Consider the following 21,210-nt stretch of genomic DNA (forward strand, 5'->3'; position numbering starts at 1 on the left):
AACCATATCTTTTCATCTATTTATATCCTTTAATCTTTGAATCTAATTTCAAATATTTAATTTTCTTCTAAAAAAACTATAAATCAAAGTCCATGTCTACCAATTTAGACAGTCATGAAATTTTATCAAGCAATCATTTTTTAACTAACCTAAATACTCACATTCATTTGAATTCATCCATAAATTATCTTCTATATTGAAATATCATATCATGAAGATTGAAAGAAGCAACTCTCAATACATCAAAGGTACAATTACTCTTTCACTCAATTAGAACTTGAGCATTCAGAAAGAAAAGATTAAATATTATAGATCTCTATTTAATCATTATTTCACTAGCTTTAATTTTTTAGTTTTTTTGGAAATACCAAGAGAAAGTAAAGGAAAATAATTTGAAAGGATGAAAAGGAGAGCACAATTCAATTTTGTTTAGAGACATACATTATATATAATAAAAGAAAATGAATGAGTGAAACATAAAAGAAAATGATTGCTTGTAAAGTGTAGGCTTGTTTGAAAAGAAATGAGTAATGTTAATATTTTTTATTAGAGAAAAATGAGTAATATTAAAAGATTTTTAAAATATTTGTTGTTATTGACATAACAAGAACTACCAAATGATTATTATTATAACCATCATTTGAAATTGTCATTTGTCTATTTGTCTATTAATTAAAAAGAATTATAAATTAATTAAAAAGTTAAAAAAACTTCTCCTTAGATAAAAGAATTTCAAAGCCTAGACTACAAAATAAAAATGAATATGATAAAAGAAAATATTAAACTTTTATATCTTTTATTATTATAAAATAAAATTTATTTTAAAAATAAATAAACTATACTCAAAAATATTAGAAGACAACTCAAACTCTATAAAGAAAAAAGGATAGGCTAATTTCTACCAGAAATGCACTAAAGACAAAACAAAAAGAGTGATTTTTTTTCAAATTTTTTGTTGTTTTCTACTAGAAACAACACAAATCATAAAGATCAAATGCTGAAATTTTCAGAAAAATCCATGCTGTTTTCGAAGATAGCCACCTCCAAAGAAAATGACCACCTAAAATAAAACAAGATAAAGAAGAGTCAATTTATAAATGATATAACTTACCCGCTTTTCTACCCTTCGTCTTTTATGCTTATATCTCAATCCCCTTATGTAATTTATCAGCAATTGTCTGATACACACCCATAACTTTCCGTTCTTTACCGTTCACCTTTATGTAAACCCTCTTCTTGATTATCCCATACTTCCTTAAAACAGCTTCAAAAGAATTCTCTAAATAAAAGTATGCTGAAGCAAGAGATGAAACCATCGTAATTATCCATTCTCCTTGACGCACCTTAATGCTATAAAAGTTAGGAGACGGTGGAAGTAAGTTTTTGTTTATATCCTCCGCTAAAGTAGAGCTGTCAACAATAACCAAGTAGCATACAACTACTGCGTTAGTATTAGGAAAAAATATGGCAGAAGTTCCATAATCACCAATTTCAATGACTTCATCGACACCAATATAATTAGCTTCACAAAACAGATCTTTGTTTAAACATGACTCCGCTCCATCCGCTGCTCTTCCAATCATCATCATTCCCCATGACGGCACACTCTGAAATGGAGAAGAAAACGTTCTCAGTTCATGCCGGGTATTTCTTCCCAATTACAGATTGATAATTAAAAAATCGAAAATATGATTATATTATAAAAACAAATTCAGAAATAAAGGTGAAGATCAGAAACCAAGTAAAAGAACGCTTATCGTACATATATGATTGTCTTAAAAGTATTGATATCATTACCTTCAAATTATGAATGCAATTACGTATTAATGCATTGCTGCAATGGCCAAGTCGCATCCATCGTAATGCAGACAGCTCTTCAATTCCTGATATTTTCTTCAGCTTTTCACTAAAATCAATCCCAATGCTGCACTGTCTCAATAGACATGGTAATTCCACAAGCTTTTCACAATATTCTATCTCAATTTTGTAAGGAAACTTGGCAATAAAGAGTATAACCGTTTCCACATAACCCATAATAGATCTGAAATAAACACGGAATTAAAATCCACATGCAAGAGAATAGACAACATACCCACAAAATTGTGACATAAGATATACCCTGGGAAACCCTCATTGAGAGAAAAACCCAGCCTCCAAAAGCATCCATCACCATGTATTATTCAGCAAAAATACCATTGCCATACAACCATGGAAACCTTCATGGCCATAGCCACAACCGAGCAAACTATGTGAATAAGCATGAATCCACACATCCCATGCCATGCTTTCAACCTTCACAAATGCTCCCTTGGCTAACCTGTCAAGCCTTGTCCCGCTCGACTCTTGCCTTTCTCTTCTCTTTGTCACTCTCACTCTCTCTACAACAACTACCCTTGTGGCTGCTTATATAGTAGCAAGTCCCACAAAACCACCAAGTGGTATTACATAAATCATGTGCTAAAACCATGTGTTACCTAACCCACTGACTCCACATTTAATATTGGGCACTTAATTCTTTTCCCCAATATTAAATAATTACATAAAATATTTTCACAATGTTACAATACAAATCATCAAGAATATTCCATAAGAATCTTTACATGTTGCACGTCCATCTAGGTACAACATTACATTATAAAAATAATAATAAAATAACAATATTATGCAATGTGTGCAACACCCATTATCTCAACAAATTTTCTCCATGCAGCTTAGTCTGGAGAGACTTGGCAGCTCCTCAAGCTTAGGACACTCACTGATAATTAGCTCTCTAAGTTCAACAAGATCACCATTTGCAGATACTTTTTGCAAATCCATGCACCATGTTATAGACAGACTGATGAGTGTTGCTGGCAGATGTATGGTCTTTAGCTTATCACAACATCCAATCTCAATTTTTTCCATGCAGCATAGTCTGGAGAGACTTGGCAGCTCCTCAAGCTTAGGACACTCACTGATAATTAGCTCTCTAAGTTTAACAAGATCACCAATTCCAGATACTAATTGCAAATCCATGCACCATGTTATAGACAGACTGATGAGTGTTGCTGGCAGATGTATGGTCTTTAGCTTATCACAACATTCAATCTCAATTTTTTCCATGCAGCTTAATCTGGGGAGACTTGACAGCTCCTCAAGCTTAGGACACTCACTGATAATTAGCTCTCTAAGTTTAACAAGATGACCAATTCCAGATACTACTGGAAAATCCGTGCACCATGTTATAGACAGACTGATGAGTGTTGCTGGCAGATGTATGTTCTTTAGCTTATCACAACATCCAATCTCAATTTTCTCCATGCAGCTTAGTCTGGAGAGACTTGGCAGCTCCTCAAGCTTAGGACACTCACTGATAATTAGCTCTCTAAGTTTAACAAGATCACCATTTCCAGATACTTTTTGCAAATCCATGCACCATGTTATAGACAGACTGATGAGTGTTGCTGGCAGATGTATGGTCTTTAGCTTATCACAACATCCAATCTTAATTTTTTCCATGCAGCTTAGTCTGGAGAGACTTGGCAGCTCCTCAAGCTTAGGACACTCACTGATAATTAGCTCTCTAAATTTAACAAGATCACCATTTCCAGATACTCTTTGCAAATCTCTACAACTTGTTATAGACAGACTGGTGAGTGCTGTTGGCAAAGTTATGGTCTTTAGATTTTCACAATATTCAATCTCAATTTCCTCCATGCAATTTACTCTGGAGAGACTTGGCAGCTCCTCAAGCTCAGAACACCCCCTGATAATTAGCTCTGTAAGTTTAACAAGATGACCAATTCCAGATACTCTTTGCAAATCCATGCACCATGTTATAGACAGACTGATGAGTGTTGCTGGCAGATGTATGGTCTTTAGCTTATCACAACATCCAATCTTAATTTTTTCCATGCAGCTTAGTCTGGAGAGACTTGGCAGCTCCTCAAGGTTAGGACACTCACTGATAATTAGCTCTCTAAATTTAACAAGATCACCATTTCCAGATACTCTTTGCAAATCTCTGCAACTTGTTATAGACAGACTGGTCAGTGCTGTTGGCAAAGTTATGGTCTTTAGATTTTCACAATATTCAATCTCAATTTCCTCCATGCAATTTACTCTGGAGAGACTTGGCAGCTCCTCAAGCTCAGAACACCCCCTGATAATTAGCTCTGTAAGTTTAACAAGATGACCAATTCCAGATACTCTTTGCAAATCCATGCACCATGTTATAGACAGACTGATGAGTGTTGCTGGCAGATGTATGGTCTTTAGCTTATCACAATATCCAATCTTAATTTTTTCCATGCAGCTTAGTCTGGAGAGACTTGGCAGCTCCTCAAGCTTAGGACACTCACTGATAATTAGCTCTCTAAATTTAACAAGATCACCATTTCCAGATACTCTTTGCAAATCTCTGCAACTTGTTATAGACAGACTGGTGAGTGCTGTTAGCAAAGTTATGGTCTTTAGATTTTCACAATATTCAATCTCAATTTCCTCCATGCAATTTACTCTGGAGAGACTTGGCAGCTCCTCAAGCTTAGAACACCCCCTGATAATTAGCTCTGTAAGTTTAACAAGATGACCAATTCCAGATACTTTTTGCAAATCCATGCACCATGTTATAGACAGACTGATGAGTGTTGCTGGCAGATGTATGGTCTTTAGCTTATTACAACATCCAATCTTAATTTTTTCCATGCAGCATAGTCTGGAGAGACTTGGCAGCTCCTCAAGCTTAGGACACTCACTGATAATTAGCTCTCTAAGTTTAACAAGATCGCCATTTCCAGATACTAATTGCAAATCCTTGCAACATGTTATAGACAGACTGATGAGTGTTGCTGGCAGATGTATGGTCTTTAGCTTATCACAACATTCAATCTCAATTTTTTCCATGCAGCTTAATCTGGAGAGACTTGGCAGCTCCTCAAGCTGAAGACAGTCACTGATAATTAACTCTCTAAGTTGAATAGGATCGCCACTAACTGATATTTTCTGTAAACCTCTGCAACTTGTAGATAATTGATGCTGATGAGGAAAGATCTGCATGGAAAGATTTAAAACTTCATTTCTAGGATTACTTTCAGTTCTATTCTTTTTTAAGATCCATGAATGATATCTTTTGACAACGTTTAGATTGTGTTATTCCACAAATAAAGCTGCATGTAAAGCGAAACTTTTCTAGATTTCTCTTACGTTTTCAAAGGCTCGGGAACACATTACAAAGGCATTCCCTGCTGTTTTGTATGAACAAAAAAGACACAGAATACTTAGTGTATCTTTATGCAGTATGCTGTCAAGAGTTTTAGAGAATGTATTGTGATTAGTTTACGACAGTCGGTCAATGTGGGATTGAGTCTTGACGATGATATATGTTATTAGTAATTAATTTTTTCTTCTTATCTTAAAATCTATGCTTATATTCTTGTTAAGTTCGCACCCATAAGATTTTTTTTGGCGTCGATTTCGATAGCTTTAAAGGCTGGAATAGCGAATTACAATAGTGAAAATCTTTGACAGAAAACTTTTATGATTAATTTCCAACTTCTCGAGGCCACTCAATACCACCTTAATACTACTAGATATTACTCCAATATTCCAATTTACTTTCCCATTCAGAGCCCTCTATTTAAGTTGAAGCTCAGAAACAAGCTACAAAGATTCATTTTGAGAATGGAGATATATCAAAGATAAAACTTGGATTAGCAATCTTGGTCACTTATGTTTTCAGTTGCTCTGCAACCTATTAATTTAAAGAATAAAAAAACTAAAATTATATTGTTAAAATGTTTTATTTTTTAAATATTTATTTACTCTAAATTTCTAATTTTTCATCGGCTGTTATGTTTTATTTTTTAATATATATTTATTTCTACCCTGCCCTGATGTGCGCGCGCTGCAGAGAGTACACTGTTCTTTTTGGACTTCAACTATAGTTTTTTTACTTCTATTTTAATTTTAAATGCATAAAATAATTCACCCACTTACTAATACTTTTTGGTTTTTAATATTTAAAAGTTAAAAATAATTTTAAAAGTAAATTCTAGTATGTATTTATAATTCATCCACTTACTAATACTTTTTCATTTTTAACATTTAAAAGTTAAAAATAATTTTAAAAGTAAATTCTAGTATGTATTAAGTTTTTAAAAGTAAATTCAAGATTTTATAAAATGTTTCTTAATGTTATTTTTTAATATTAATTTAAGTGGCAACATTATTTTTCAATATTTAAATTGATCAATGAATAAGTTTTTAAATTTTATGAAAAAATATTATAATTCCTTTGAATAATAAATGGATAAAATTTGACATAATTTTAAATGTTATTTTTTTTTGCTAATATAATAGTTATTTTAAATATTTTATAATATAAATATTACAAGATTCTTTTATAAAAACCTATTGAACTTTTTTTTTTAAATTCCTTCTATGTTCTTCATTTTTTACTCAAAAAATATATGCAAATATAGAAAAAATGAGGTGAAATTATTTTTACTATTTAAATCTAGATAAATTGGAATAAAATAAAATAAAAATTCAATTTAGTAATATTTAATTTTTTTTAAAACTTTATTTCAAAAAGTTTGAAGTTAGTCTGTATAAATAATTTTCAAATAGATTAATTTTTTATCATTTAAATATTTTAATATTAATAATAATGTGATAATAAATTATCGTAATCTTCAACTCTAGAATATGTTTAAACTCTTTTAAGAATATTTTTGTAATATTTTTTTTTCACTTTAAATTCGTAAAATAATATAAGTTATTATGTACCTTCTTAACTTATCCAATTATTTTTAGAGTTTCAACCACTCAAATTAGATTAAAGAATATCATTGATTTTCACTTATTTGGATTGAATATTAATTTTAATTAAATTGATTCTTTTATAATTATTAATTCTTTCATAATTATTAACCATTAAATTTAATATATTGTTCTAAACTATTATAGCTTATGACAAATACAAGTCATGATGTTTTACATCATATTTTTGTTACTTTCTTAAAAAAGTGTTTATAAAATTTGTTCAATTTTTTCTATTAATATGTTGTCTCTATTTGCAAATATTTTTGGAGGAAAAAAAGAAAGAACATGAGAAGAAATGAGCTTAAATAATAGTTCAATAGATTTTTATAAAAGAATCTTGTAATATTTATATTATAAAATATTTTAAATAACTATTATATTAGAAAAAAAAATTAACATTTAAAATAAAGTCAAATTTTATCTACTTATTATACAATTGTAATTTCTAAAAAAGAATTATATTATTTTTTAATAAAATACAAACTTATTCAATCACCAGTTTAAATATTGAAAAATAATGTTGCCTCTTAGATTAATATTAAAAGACAACATTAAGAAACATTTTTAAAATATAATTTTTTTTAGTTCAATCTAATATAAAATCTTGAATTTACTAAAAAGAAAATCTTAATACTTACTAGAATTTACTTTTAAAATTATATTTAAGTTTTAAATGTTAAAAATGAAATATCATTAGTAGCTTGGAAAATTATTTTTAAAACTAATATTTACGGTCCAAAAAGGTCGAAAAAGGACAATGTACTCTCTGCAGCTCACACATATCCTGGCAGGGTAGAAATGGGCATGACTTTCCATGGTGAAAGTAAGTTGCACCATAGCCGATGTCGTTATTAATTTAGTCAAAGATAAAAATATATTTTAAACAAGAAAAAATGGTTAGACTATTGGCCGGTTAGCCTTGAGTTGAGTGCAAGCCTTATGTGTGCGTGCAGAACAAGTTCAACACTATCGATGGCTCTTAGTTTGGGTCCCACTTATGTTGTGCTTCAATAAACATAAATAAATATTTGGAATGTTGATTTTCACCTTTTAAAAATAGTTATTAGAAAAAATATTTCTTTTACCAACTTAATTCATTATGGTGATTATTCTATTTTGGTGTATATAATAAACTTTGTGATATTTTTTTTATATTTATATTTTTTTTATAAATTAAGAAATATAAGTAGAAAAAATTATTTTATCTCTTCTAAAGATTGTAATAATTATTTTAAAAAATAAACAATTTTATTAATTTGAAGAAAATAAATTTAAGATATTGCTTACAACATGACGTAGGAGTATTCTAGGTTTCCTTGCTATCTTACTCTTTTGGTTCATTATGCCAGTAACTACCGAGTTTCAGTGTTGATTGAGTTGTCCACTATTGGTTGAAATATCCAGTATTGGTCAGGTTGTCCAATGTTCACCGAGTGAGCCTGATATTTGTTGATGCTAGATTCCTTCTTTGACCAAGTCTGTTTGTGATTGGTTCTTAGTATGAGTCGACTTATGTATTTAATTTGGATCATGAATTTAATGATAGGATCTTCTCTTAGGATGTGTGCAGATCATTTTAAGGTTAGTCTTTCTATTATCTATGATCTAGAATCTTCTGTAAGCCATTTTTGGCAAGTACAAATAAGGGTGTTTAGGTTTAGGTTGGGTATCACTTAGAGAGTTTAGAGTAGCTATTTTTGGAATAGTGAATTTGAAGCTGGATCACGGATTTGAAGTAGTAATTTTTATATTTGGTCGTAACCCAAAAGGCCTTATAGTTGCGCATGTATGTTGATGATTGGATGAATCAATAAAGTTTTTCCTTTCTCCCTCTCCTTGGTGTTGTTCTCTATGTTGTTTGCTTCTATTGTGTTACTCAGCAAGGTGATTGGATAGTTAGGTGTACCTCTGGCCATAGCTATTCAAATCTCTCCTTGTGTCACAATATATGCAATTTTAAAATACACCAGTGGTAAAGCGAAGAGCAGAGACATGTAAGAGTGAGTAGAGAAAAGAGGTGCATAAAACAACACTGTATGAGGTAGAAAATGGACAGAATGAAGGAAGACGGGAAGTCAAAGACTCTAGCACTGGCTCTTGGACTCGTGAAGTCAAGGAAACATTCCCACATGAGACAATCCACACTTAGGTAGTGAAGAAAAGTGCAATTCATGCAACTAAGATTGTTTCAGACCCTACTTCTCATCCTTGATGAGATCATGTGGCTCAATGGGTGTTCAAAGGTAGAAATGGGTGGATAAATGCCTGGCATCTCCCTTGGATAGAGCATCTTCTAGGCATCCCCTTGGTTCATCAAAATCTTATGGGCCATAGTTGATCTCTAATCATCATTTTTTGGGAAGGAAACCTAAGAGGTAGAGTCATCATTCACATAATCCCAAGATCCCTCTATGGTCAAATGTAGAACATATTGATATTGATGTCACCAAGGAGGTTGAAGAGGAGATTGAAATCCTTAGCAATCTCAATTTCATTTGTTGCTTCACTAATATAAGGCCTTCCAAATTAGTGGTAAATGAGTGGTGGATCACTCAAAATTGGAAGACTGAAGTCATTATGAAATTCATGTCAAACCAATTATTTATGGTGGTCTTCGCCAATGATGAGATCGAGAAACAAATCACCTCCAAAGATATTTGGTTCTTTGAAAATAAACCTCTATGCATGATGCCCTAGAAACACAACTTTGATCCCATGAAGTTTCATCCTAATGAGACTCCTATTTGGTGAGGTTCCTAAATTTACCATTGAAGTATTGGTCTGAACTGTGTTTGGAGAAGACTTTGGGCACACTAATTGACATTGATCTTTGAACAATCTATTACATTCTAATTTTTTGCGAACTTAAAAATATTCATATGAAGTCAGTTGATAGTTAAAATTAGTTGAGTCATTACTATGTGAAATGGTAAGGTGATTAATCATTATAATTTCATATGAAGATGAACATTTTAGTTAATCACTATGATGTTATTATAAGATTATCTTAAAATCTTGGAAAGTTGGTTATTCATCATAAATTTATAGGAAGTGAAATTGTGGTTAGTCATTATGATAATTACTTGTTATAGTAATTTTGATTATATGGAGGAATATGATACTATCATGGAGAACTCATTCTTGTACTAATGTGGTGAAGGGGTGAAGCATTTTTGGAGAAGGATTTGGGCATGGGGGACAACCTATCATTAGTCATGAAATAGGTATGAGTCCTAAACCACCATGGCTAAGAGTAAACAGCTAGGAAAGCAAGAGTATACCTTGGATGACCACGAGCTAACCAGTTAAATTAAAACATTTTAATTCACTTTAAAAAAAAGTTATCTTCATAATGTGTATGATCTTGGGATTTCATGATGGCCTCTAGGGAAGTTATTACTTCATTCACATCCTGGGAAGTGCATAATGGGGAAAGTCTCAACTTTTGGTTTGATTCTTGGAATGGATCCCCCTCCCCCCCCCCCTTCATTTGTTGACTCTTTCAAGGACTTTTCAAATATAGTGATGCAAGCTTAGGGAACATCTTTCTCTAATTTTGTCTTAGCTATACATAGATTTATAGGATTGGTTATTTGGAAAGATCCATCAACTCTCCCTATATCTCATAATTAGGTTGCTTCTTTGAAACAAATATTAGTTAAAATGAAACTATTTATGTCTAATCAAATAGATTGCCTCTTTTGGGATCCAACCAAAGATGGTAAATACTCTATTAACAAAGGATACTTAGCCCTTCAACAAAATCAGCATAACTAAACCACATATTGAACTTTTAAATTATGTTGCAACAATTCAGTTATGCCAAAAGAAGGATGTTTTGCATTGCTTGAATTAAAGCATCAGATCATAACAAGTGATCATCTTCATGGACTGAACATCTCTTATCCCTTTAATTGTGTACTTTTTCTGCAAGATGTAGAAACAACAAATCACCTCCACTTAAATTGCCATTTTTCCTAGGATTGCTGGCATTTTGTTCTTAGTAAGCTTAATTTTTATATGCCACTACCTAATTCCCTATGGGATCTCTTTTAGGCATGACCAATTCTACACACTGAATAAATATTTTCACATCTTTGGAAGTGTATCCCGCCTCTGTAGTCTAGGCCATTTGGTGGGAGAGAAATAAGAGAATGTTTAGACACATTTCATCTTCAATCTCCCAAGTTCTGAAAGGATTAGAAAGATCAATTATTAAGCTTGTTAATGCTTCAGTACCTAAGTACAAGGGTAATCATGATTTTTATTCCTAAGACAACAATGGTATTCATCTACCAATGCCATTATGCCCATCGAAGGTACCTTTGGTCCAAGCACAAACTAAGTGGATCACCCCAAGTAAGGATTATTTTAAACTCAATTTTGATGGGGCTTCTAGGGGGAATCCAAGTAAATCTAGCTATGGTATATTCATTAGAGATTTTAAAGGTCAAGTGATTGCAGCTAAATCTCCTCCTTTCCCTCTAGGTACTGATAACATAGCTAAAGCCTTAGCCTTTCTCTTTGGTTTGGAACTGATGCAAAAGCATCGAGCTTGGATTTTGGTGGAGTTATGCTTTTCATGGTTATGAATGTGTTGGAGACACATTGGAGAACCTTTCCTCATGATTGCATAGAGATTGGATGGATTGAGTTGAAGTTTGAGTCGTTTTACCTTACTTCTAGAGATATGTTTTCTAGTTCCTATTGCAGGTCATGTGTGCAATTTTCCACAATGAGTTAGAGGATGCAAATTGCAAGAATTGAAGAGGGACTAGATTAATATCTACAATTTAAAGCACAAGTTCTAATTCAATTCAAGCTAGGAGATATCATGATTTTTCTCGACTATCAATTTTTGGGTATTTAATTGTTGTTCAAAGCTGACATTTGGCATTTAATTTATGTATGGGTATTTAATTTGTGTTTTAGGCTGACTTTTGGCTTAGATCGGTATAACTAGGGGTTGTGGTGGAGTCTTTTAGTCATTCATTCATGGAGTGATTCACTCAAAGGAGGAGGAGTGAGTGTGGAGAGTAGTTGAAGAGAGGGTTTTCTTGAGTTTGTGGACAGAGTGCCACATGTAAGGTAGTTTATAGTAGGATTGTGATGGAATTGTGAATGTGTGGACATAGTGCCAAATGTGAGGTAGTTTACACTTGAATCTTGGATCGAGTTTGAGAAGAGATAGTAGTTGGGGCTTGCAAAACAAGGAGATTGTTTTGTGGGCTTGCGAGCATAAGTTGAGATCTTCCTTGGAGGTTTCTACTAGTGTGGATCTAGACTAGCTAGGGTTTGGACTAGATCTTGAGGAATCTTGTAAAACTCTTACATGCTTTGTATTTGGCTATAATCGGGAAGGCCTTATAGCCCGCCACATTGCATGTAATTAGTTATATCTATGAATAAACTATTGTTACTTAGCTTCAATTCTTGCATTGTTATTTATGTTTCCACTGTGTGGTTATTGTTGGGTGCTAGGACATCTCCTTTGGGGATTCTCCTACCTTGTACTGCATTAGATGGTATCAGACCCTAGTTTGCTCCTGAGTGTGTAGATCGAGTGCCGAAGTTGAGGCAGTTTGCACCAAGACCTTGGGAGGACATGCAAATGGATCGATGGTTGTGAAGATGGAAGGTTGATCTTGTTCAGGAAGATTGATCACTTGGTGACTTGTTGAAAAGGGTTTACGAAGATGTTTGGAGATGGCTCCAAGAGGATTGGACCCTGAGATGATTGCAATCTTTGTGATGTGCTAGAAAGGAGGTTTTTTGAGATGTTTGCTTGGTTTGAAGCTAGTTTGGATGATCAAGCTAAGGAGGCGGTTGCTTGGTTTGAAACTAATTTGACTGATCAAGATAAGGACAAGATGAGGAAGGAATTCTATAGATGTTTGTGGAGTTGGAGTTTACTAATTTGAAAGAGAGTTGTTTGGCCAATTAAGAGATTTTTTTGTGAGAGAAGATGGCATCACAAGGTCAAGGTGGAAGAGTTTGTTTTTTTTTATCAGTTTGAGAAGTCTGATGCAGAAATTGTAGAGCAACTGGAGGTTGTTGGTAAGGATATTCCTAACCTTGTTGATGCTAGGATGGACATTAGTTTTCATGATCAATCAGTTGGGTTTGACATGGAAATTGTAGAGTACTTGGTCGTGGATGATTTAGCTGACGTTGGTGGTGACTTGTATTTTGTAGAGCATCTTGTTTGAGCAATGAGTGTTGGTGTTGAGAGTTTGGCATTTGTTGATGGAGATTTTACATATTTTTGTTGATGTGGAGTTTGTTGCTGCTTATATGGAGTTTATTGTTGTTGATGTGGATACCGATTTGTTGATGAAGCATTATGTTCAGTTTATTCGTGGGAGTGAGCATGTTGATTGGATGGTTGAGATTTTGGTGTTTGATAGAGTGATGCAGATGTGGATGATGAGAAAATTGGTTTCCTTGTCCCTATTGGAGTGGAAGCCTTTGGTGAAGATGAAGATGGTTGTTACTCTTTCTTTGGGCATCAAAGTGTGGGACACACTTTTCTATTTACCTGGGGAGTCTGATGCAAGAGCATCGAGCTTGGATTTTGGTGGAGTTATGTTTTTCATGGTTAGGGATGTGTTGGAGACACATTGGAGAACCTTTCCTCATGATTGCATAGAGATTGGGTGGATTGAGTTGAATTTTGAGTTGTTTTACCTTGCTTCTGGAGATATGTTTTATGGTGCCTGTTGTAGGTTGTGTAAATAATTTTCCACAATGAGTTAGAGGATAAAAATTTCAAGGATTGAAGAGGCTCTAGAGTACTACCTATGGTTCAAAGAATGAGTTCTAATTCAATTGGATCTAGGAGATATTACATTTTTTGTTGGGTATTGATTTTGGGGTATTTAATTGTTATTGGAGGCCAATTTTTGGCATTTAATTTATGTATGGGTATTTAATTTGTGTTCTAGGCTAACTTGTGGCTTAGATGGGTATAAGTAGGGGTTGTGGTGGAGTCTTTTAGTTATTCATTCATGGAGTGATTCATTTAGAGGAGGAGTGAGTGTGGCAAGTAGCTGAAGAGTGATTTTTCCTGAGTCTATGGGTAGAGCGCCGAATGTGAGGCAGTTTATAGAAGGATTGTGATGGAGTTTTGAATGTGTGGACAGAACGCCAAATGTGAGGTAGTTTACACTTGGATCTTGGATTGAGTTTGAGAAGGGCTAGTAGCTATGGCTTGGAAAACAAGGAGATTGCTTGGTGGGCTTGCGAGCACAAGTTGAGATCTTCCTTGGAGGTTTCTACTAATGTGGATCTAGACTAGCTAGGTTGTGGATTGGATTTTGAGGGATCTTTCAAAACTCTTACTTGCTTTGTATTTAGCCATAATTGAGAAGGCCTTACAACCCGCTACATTGCATGTAATTAGTTATATCTATGAATAAACTATTGTGACTTGGCTTCAATTCTTGCATTGTTGTTTGTATTTTCATTATGTGGTTATTGTTGGGGGCTAGGACATCTCCTTTGGTGATTCTCCTACCTTGTACTACATCAAGAACTTGCAAAATCATTGCCTATATCTAGGTTATATGTGGAAGGGGACTCAGCTATTATTGTTAATGCATGTATTGAATGTAATGCATATAATTGGTACATTCAGTATATAATGCCTCAAGTCTAGTGAATTCTTGATTCAATCTTTGACTGTTACATTATACACACTTATAGAGAATGCAATCATTTAGTTGATTGTCTACTAGCCAATCTGGGCACTAATGGGGTTATTATTAATTCCTTACTTTCTTCGCTTAATCCTCTTTTCTTCCCTAATCTAATTAATACTATAACAAAAGAAAATCTTTAGAACCTTTCTAGCTTGTGTCTTCATTTTTGCTCCTTGTTATGCTTATTATGGTGACTGATAGCATCAAAGAATTTCACAGCAAAATTATTTGGATTTCTCTTTGGTTACATATGTTTATTATTTTATGGATCTCATCTATTCTTTTGAGATTCCATATAAAATTCAAGGATGTAGTGGGCTTGTATCTACATTGGATGACCTTCTTTCTATCATCATAATCTCATTGTTTTATTGTAGATGAAGAACACTAATAGTAATTTTTGGGCTCTACTTTGTGGCATTTACTCTTGCACTAGTTAATGTTTGGTTTTAATTTTGTCTTCATATGAGCTATGGGCTTTTGAGAAATCATAATGTAATTAACATGTACTCTTTTTAATGTTGTCATTGTTCTATGAGTTAGGTTTTAGGCATGGTTTTGGGATCCTTTTTATCAGCTCTCTCCTCTTGGTGAATTGATGTAAGGGTTTTTGGGATTTAGATTTAGGGCTCATAGTGTCTAATGCTCTCTCAGTATAGTATTTTTTCTTCTGCATTCCTTTTTTGTATCAAGCAACGACTAGAGTATTTCTTCACTAGTTATTTTCTCTGGGAGCCCTTTTGAACTAGTTTCTATTATTAATATATAATGTTTTCCTGGAAAAAAGAATTTATGTCTATTATATATATATATATATATATATATATATATATATATATATATATATATATATATATATATATCTTCACTAGTTCTTTTCTCTAGGAACCCTTTTTGAACTAGTTTCTATTATTAATATATAATGTTTTCTAGGGAAAAAAAATTATGTCATATATATATATATATATATATATATATATATATATATATATATATATATATATATATATATATATATATATATATATAGAGAGAGAGAGAGAGAGAGAGAGAGAGAGATTTCCATACCCAAATTTAATCTAAGTTATATGCCATTAATCATAACAAAATGACAATTCAACAGTTAACAACTAGTTCATATGAAAGAGAAAAGAAAACTAATTGAATTACTTCATTTCACATTCAAGAGTATAATACCAAATTAATGATCTACTTATGAAATAATTTAGTTACAACTTCCATAATTACTATTCTCATTTTAATTACAATCTTTATTGAACAACTTAAGGAAATATAAAAACTAAGTACCAAGATCATATAATCATAATGTTGATGATAAAATAGGGTAATAGAATTATTGTACAGAATGCAAAAGATGATCACTATATTGAGAAAGCCTCGACATTGATGGAGAGGAGAAGCATTGACATGGGCATAACCTCTCAACCACGGACCTTAACTTATCCCACACAATCTCAATTGAGAAAGATCGTCCCTACCTTAGGATAGCATGGGACACCATGGTTCAACCACCCAAGTAGTCTAATGTTAGAGGGTCAATTGAGTAGAAAACAAGGTTATGGACATCCTCCATCAACCTCCCCTCTATCAGCTAGCACTCTAACCACCAATTATTGTTGTGAAAAGCATGCTACTAACCTACCTTGGCCAAGGATTTTCAGTGGACTAATATTGTGCCCAATCACTCACGGCTCAACTTGACAACAAGAAATATAATTTGGACAACCATGAGCTGACTTAGTATATATAGCTTTATCATTTAGTTACTTTCTATTCTGACATCTATGTGTTCCTGGAAGGATACTTCTCCTCCTTATCCATTAATGCTTGACCTTTCCAATCTTGGGTGTATCCTAGGAGATTTTGAGTCATGTACAATGCAAGTATCAAATTTAGTAGTTCAATTTTATTTTCATTCGAGTTAATCTTATCACAGTGATATATTGATCAACACCTCTATATAAGTCAGATTGATGCTTCATGTAATGCAATATATCAGTGCTTGCTTTAGATATTCATGCACAAGGTATGCAATTAAAAAATGTGATCGTTGAGCCATGTGTAGTGATGACAAATTATTTCATTATAATTGGTTAAAAGATATTCACTTGTGTCATAGGTGCTAGATTTTTTGGTTAGCAACTATTGGGGAGTGAACATAATAGATTTTAGGCAAGTGTTTTAAAATGGCACTTTTTCATCACTTTGCACCCCACAACCTCTACAAAGAGATCCAATGCCCAAATACTAAAACCTTAGCTTTAAGCTCTTGAATCACCTACTAAGGTACACCAAAAAAATTGGCATGATTTGACCTATGGTTTAGTAGACCTAAGTCTTAATTCTATCATTTTTTAATGTTTCATTTCATTCAAATGTAATTATATTATTATCTATAGATTAAAAAAATCAATTCTATGATTTTATCGTTACTTATTTTCAAATATAATGTTATTGTAACAAAATTATTAAGCTAGTAATAAATGGATACTAATTATGAGTGACATTGTATACTTCCCTATGTCAAGCTTGTATATGTATATGTAGGCCATTATCCACAAATAAAAATATAACAATTATTATTTTCATAGATTTGAGTAATGGTGGACGTCTCTTTGATTCGGTGGAACAAAACATTCAAATTTGAATCTAGGTAGTTTGGATGGTGGTGGAACTGGTGTAGACTCTACATGTAGCAAAGGCACTAGTCAAATAGTTGAATATTTGCACCCCTATAGTAGTGCCACAAACATGTCCATGGATCTATACACTATCCTTTCACCTATGCTTTTTCGACATGACATAAACTGTTAGAGAGGAACTCTTCTATAGTGGAATGATCTTATCAAAAAAATTTGTTTTTCAATGAAAATAATTTGATTATATTTTCATTTTTCATTTTTAGGTTTGGGAGTTTAACATCAAAAAAATATGACGTGTCTATTTAAAGATTAAACTTTGAAATGTGAATTTTTTATTTTAAATTTATTTGCTTAGTTTATAAATTTATTATATAAATTAATCTTAATATTTATGTAACCTAGAATATTAGGTGAGTACTTTTTAAAAAAATTATTAATATCACTTGGTTCAATTGTATGGCATTTAAGACTTCATTCAATTAAGTCTATCTAATTGAAATAAACATCTTTGTTAGGATATGTTTGTTAATTTAAAAATATATAATGTATGCACTTCACAGAATTTTTTATATCAAATTTTGTGATTAATTTTTGCATAATTTATAATTTTTCTTTATAGTCTATATAATGTAAAATATAAAATATATTTAAATGGAAGAAAATGTTTCTTAGAGGAATAAAAAAAATGTTAGAGAAATTGTTTAATTTTTCATTAAACATGAATTATGATTAATGTTAGAAAAAATACAAATTTAAATTACTTTATAGTGTTTTTTTAAAATTTGAATAAACTATATATATATATATATATATATATAGCATCTACATCTTAACTAGATGTTGACTTAAATTTAATATTTATTTACAAAAAATATAATATAAGTCTAAAATTATAAAAAGTAATAACAACTTTAATGATATTATTTATTTTATAATAATATAATAAACTTTTCAATTAAATAACTTACTTGGATAAAGTTGAAATGCCATACAATTGATCCAAAAAATATTAATATTTTTTTGAAAAAAAATACTAGCCTAATATTCTATGTTACATAAATATTAAAATTAATTTATAATCAATTTATAAAATAAAAATAAAAAATTCAAGAAACACATCATATTCTTTTATCATTAAAACTCCCAAACCTAAAAATGAGATAATCAATTTATTTTATTAGAAAAACCAAATTCGTTGATAAAATTATTTCACTGTGGAGTAGTATGTCTTTAATGTTCATGTTTAGCAAGTTTAGTTGAAGGGACGATCATATAGATCTATGGACATGTTCACGACATTAGCATAAAGATGCAAATATTTGACTATTTAGCTAGTGTCGATAGTAAAAGCCTTGTTGTCAGCAAAGGGCAAGGTGGTGTTATTCTTGTTGGCATCTTTTAAGGGGACCGACACCTCTATTCTCAAGGTTTGTACTGCATGTGATGAGACTAAATTGTAGTCCTAAAGGCTTTTCTCATACCTGTACACTAAGAAAGTGGCACACTCTAAACCCTTCTATCCAAGTGATTCCATGAGTTCAGAATGCTTGGATACCAGCTTAGAGCTCCCTATCCACAGAGTGCAAAAGAGTATGTTTCAAACATAAGAAGGCTCTTAGCTGAACCTTAGAGATACTATTCTTTCTAGTAAACCATGCAACGAGAGTTTCTTTGAGAAAAGATGCAATAGTGCAAGTGTCCACAAAGGGATTCCTCAAATATGCAATGCAAGCACGAATCTACACTAGAATGGAATGAACAAGTGCAACTAGATTAAACAAATGAGATGTGCTACAAAACCAACCTAGTTATGCTATGTGATATTAGGTTATTGCAAAAGAGAAGCTAATCTACATGCAACTACACTAAAATGCCATGGATGATAGAAAGTAGACAAGAAGTAGAAGTTCTCCACAAAGCTCTTCAAATATTTGAACGGTAAACCTATAGCATAACAATAAAGATGTATGGATCCTTTGAGGGTGAAAGCTCTCTCTCTTTTAAAGATGTATGGATGGTGGAGATCAAGATCAAATGATGGATGATCAAGGGTGGAGTTTGAAAATGAGATTGATCCATGTGCACACACAAGTCAAGCAATAACCAAAGAGTTGACATTGCATATGAGACAAAAAGAGTCTTTTCCTTTAATTTACAAAATAGAAATAATGCTTTATGTGTGCACATTGAGTGAGTTAGGAGAATGGGATCTTCTATTTAATTAAAAGGGGACATGTTCTTTTAATCAAATAATGAACTTAGGATAGTCTAGTCAAACTATAGATTATAATCAAATTAATTGATTTTTAGCAATTTGTTCTAGGTAAATGATTAATTAATTTAGCCAAAATATTGAGAAGGGGGCTAATAGTCTAGATGACCATTTTTAGTGATTACATTTTCCCCTCTTTGACTAATGTGTGATCGATCTAGGAAAACATTACATCAAAGAAAATAGAAACCAAGCAGGCAACAATAGAGATATCTAATTCCAAAGAACAAAATGCAAAAAGAGAGAAAATCCTAAATGTACAGCCTAATAGTGGTAATACTAAACACTTAGGAAAGAGACGATGTCATAACTTGAGAAGAATTCTAACACCAAGAAAAGCAAATGGACCAAGAGAAAATGAAAAGCTCAAACATATGCTCCTAAGAAATAGATAGCTATAGCAAGTGATGATAGAGTATTTATGCCCCCTCAGGATTGAAATCAAAATAAGGTAAGGAGGATGCAAAAATGAGCTAGATATGAGAAAATTGAGATATAAAAAAGTCCAAGATGGCAGATAGATGATTAGAACCAAAGAGTGACCATAAAAAAATGATAGAATGCCCCAATTTGACCAAGGTTTACCATGAAGGATAAAGCATGAAAAATAGGTCAAATCGAGTAGAAAAGTGATTTAGACATGATAATGTGAATTGGAGTAGATATGAAGTGTAAAAATGATGAAGACATGGAGAAATGAAGATGCCCCAACAAAGATTCAAAGATTAGACCTCAAAAGGTCAGCTAACTGCATAGAAGAAGGTAGAATTTTTAAATGCAATTTTGACTATCAAGATGAACTCAGATTTCAATTTCAATCCAAAAAATGGATCCAAGACACCGAAATTAGCTAGGGGTGCAATTTTTGAGGAATTTCGAGGAGTTTTAAAAATTGCTCAAAATTAGGTCGGAAGGCTATATAATGGGTCCAAGTATCATTTTCAAACCATTTCATTTTTTGTGATTTTTGAGAGATTGTGAGTGGTTGAGAGAAAGCATCATGGCTTTAGTGAACATCCCAACTCACCGACAACATTTCGAGTGCAACCAATTGAAGAACCAGCCAACCCACTACGAGGCACTGGTAAGTTTTTGACTTTTTGCCACTTTTTTGAGCATTTATGCCCTTTTTCATACATTTTAGGGTTTAAATACAGAATAATATATGATATTTTAAAATTTAATCATAGGTACTTTAGACAATTACATGCAATACTTCGCATTCAAAATCGCATCACACCACTTGTTTATAGTTTATTGAATGAGCCATACTAAAATATTGCCCCACCTTTGGCGAATTGTTGCCCAAGAGAAAAGTGTCACCCTACTATTAAAAACTTTGTCATATGATATAATTTGTTGTTTCGTTGTCACTTAGATTTTGGAGAAATATTTCTTGGTTCTTTGTACTTCCAAAACTGAGTTTGTAGTACATTTTAACTATTCTAGGGTCTTTTTTCCTCATTCCTTCCTGCATCTGGTCTCAAATCTATATGTTAGGTGTTGTCCCAAGTTGAAAAGATAAGTCTAGTCTATCAGATGTAAGTCTCAAAATTTTATTGATGATCACTTGTCAAAATTTGTTTATTGTTCTATGCTAGCTATTCACTATTGAGCTTCTTGCTCGCTCGTTCGGCTTAAGTCACTAGTGTTGTAAAATCATTAGCACTTTTGACAACCCATCTATTCTAGTTTGACAAGTAATTATTATTGATTGTAAGAGGTTCAAATCTAAAGCACTTTTCTTGTCCTATTAAGCAAAAATGTATCC

At 32.3% G+C, this 21,210-nt stretch overlaps 1 protein-coding gene across 1 annotated transcript in view; it reads right to left on the reverse strand.

Annotated features, from left to right (window-relative positions):
* Positions 1-1,131: 1,131 nt before the first annotated feature.
* The window catches only part of LOC149545609 (disease resistance protein L6-like), a 40,618-nt gene continuing 20,539 nt past the window's right edge, over positions 1,132-21,210 (reverse strand). Inside the window, 3 exon segments of the mRNA XM_089793810.1 lie at positions 1,132-1,607; positions 1,798-2,010; positions 2,692-5,031. Of these exon segments, the coding sequence (XP_089649936.1) occupies positions 1,140-1,607; positions 1,798-2,010; positions 2,692-5,031 (3,021 nt within the window). The 3' untranslated portion in view covers positions 1,132-1,139.

This window comes from Cupressus sempervirens, chromosome 7 (genome assembly GCF_028749045.1).
Source record: "Cupressus sempervirens isolate cs-2001-9-10 chromosome 7, ASM2874904v1, whole genome shotgun sequence".
In the NCBI taxonomy this organism is placed as follows: Eukaryota; Viridiplantae; Streptophyta; class Pinopsida; order Cupressales; family Cupressaceae; genus Cupressus; species Cupressus sempervirens.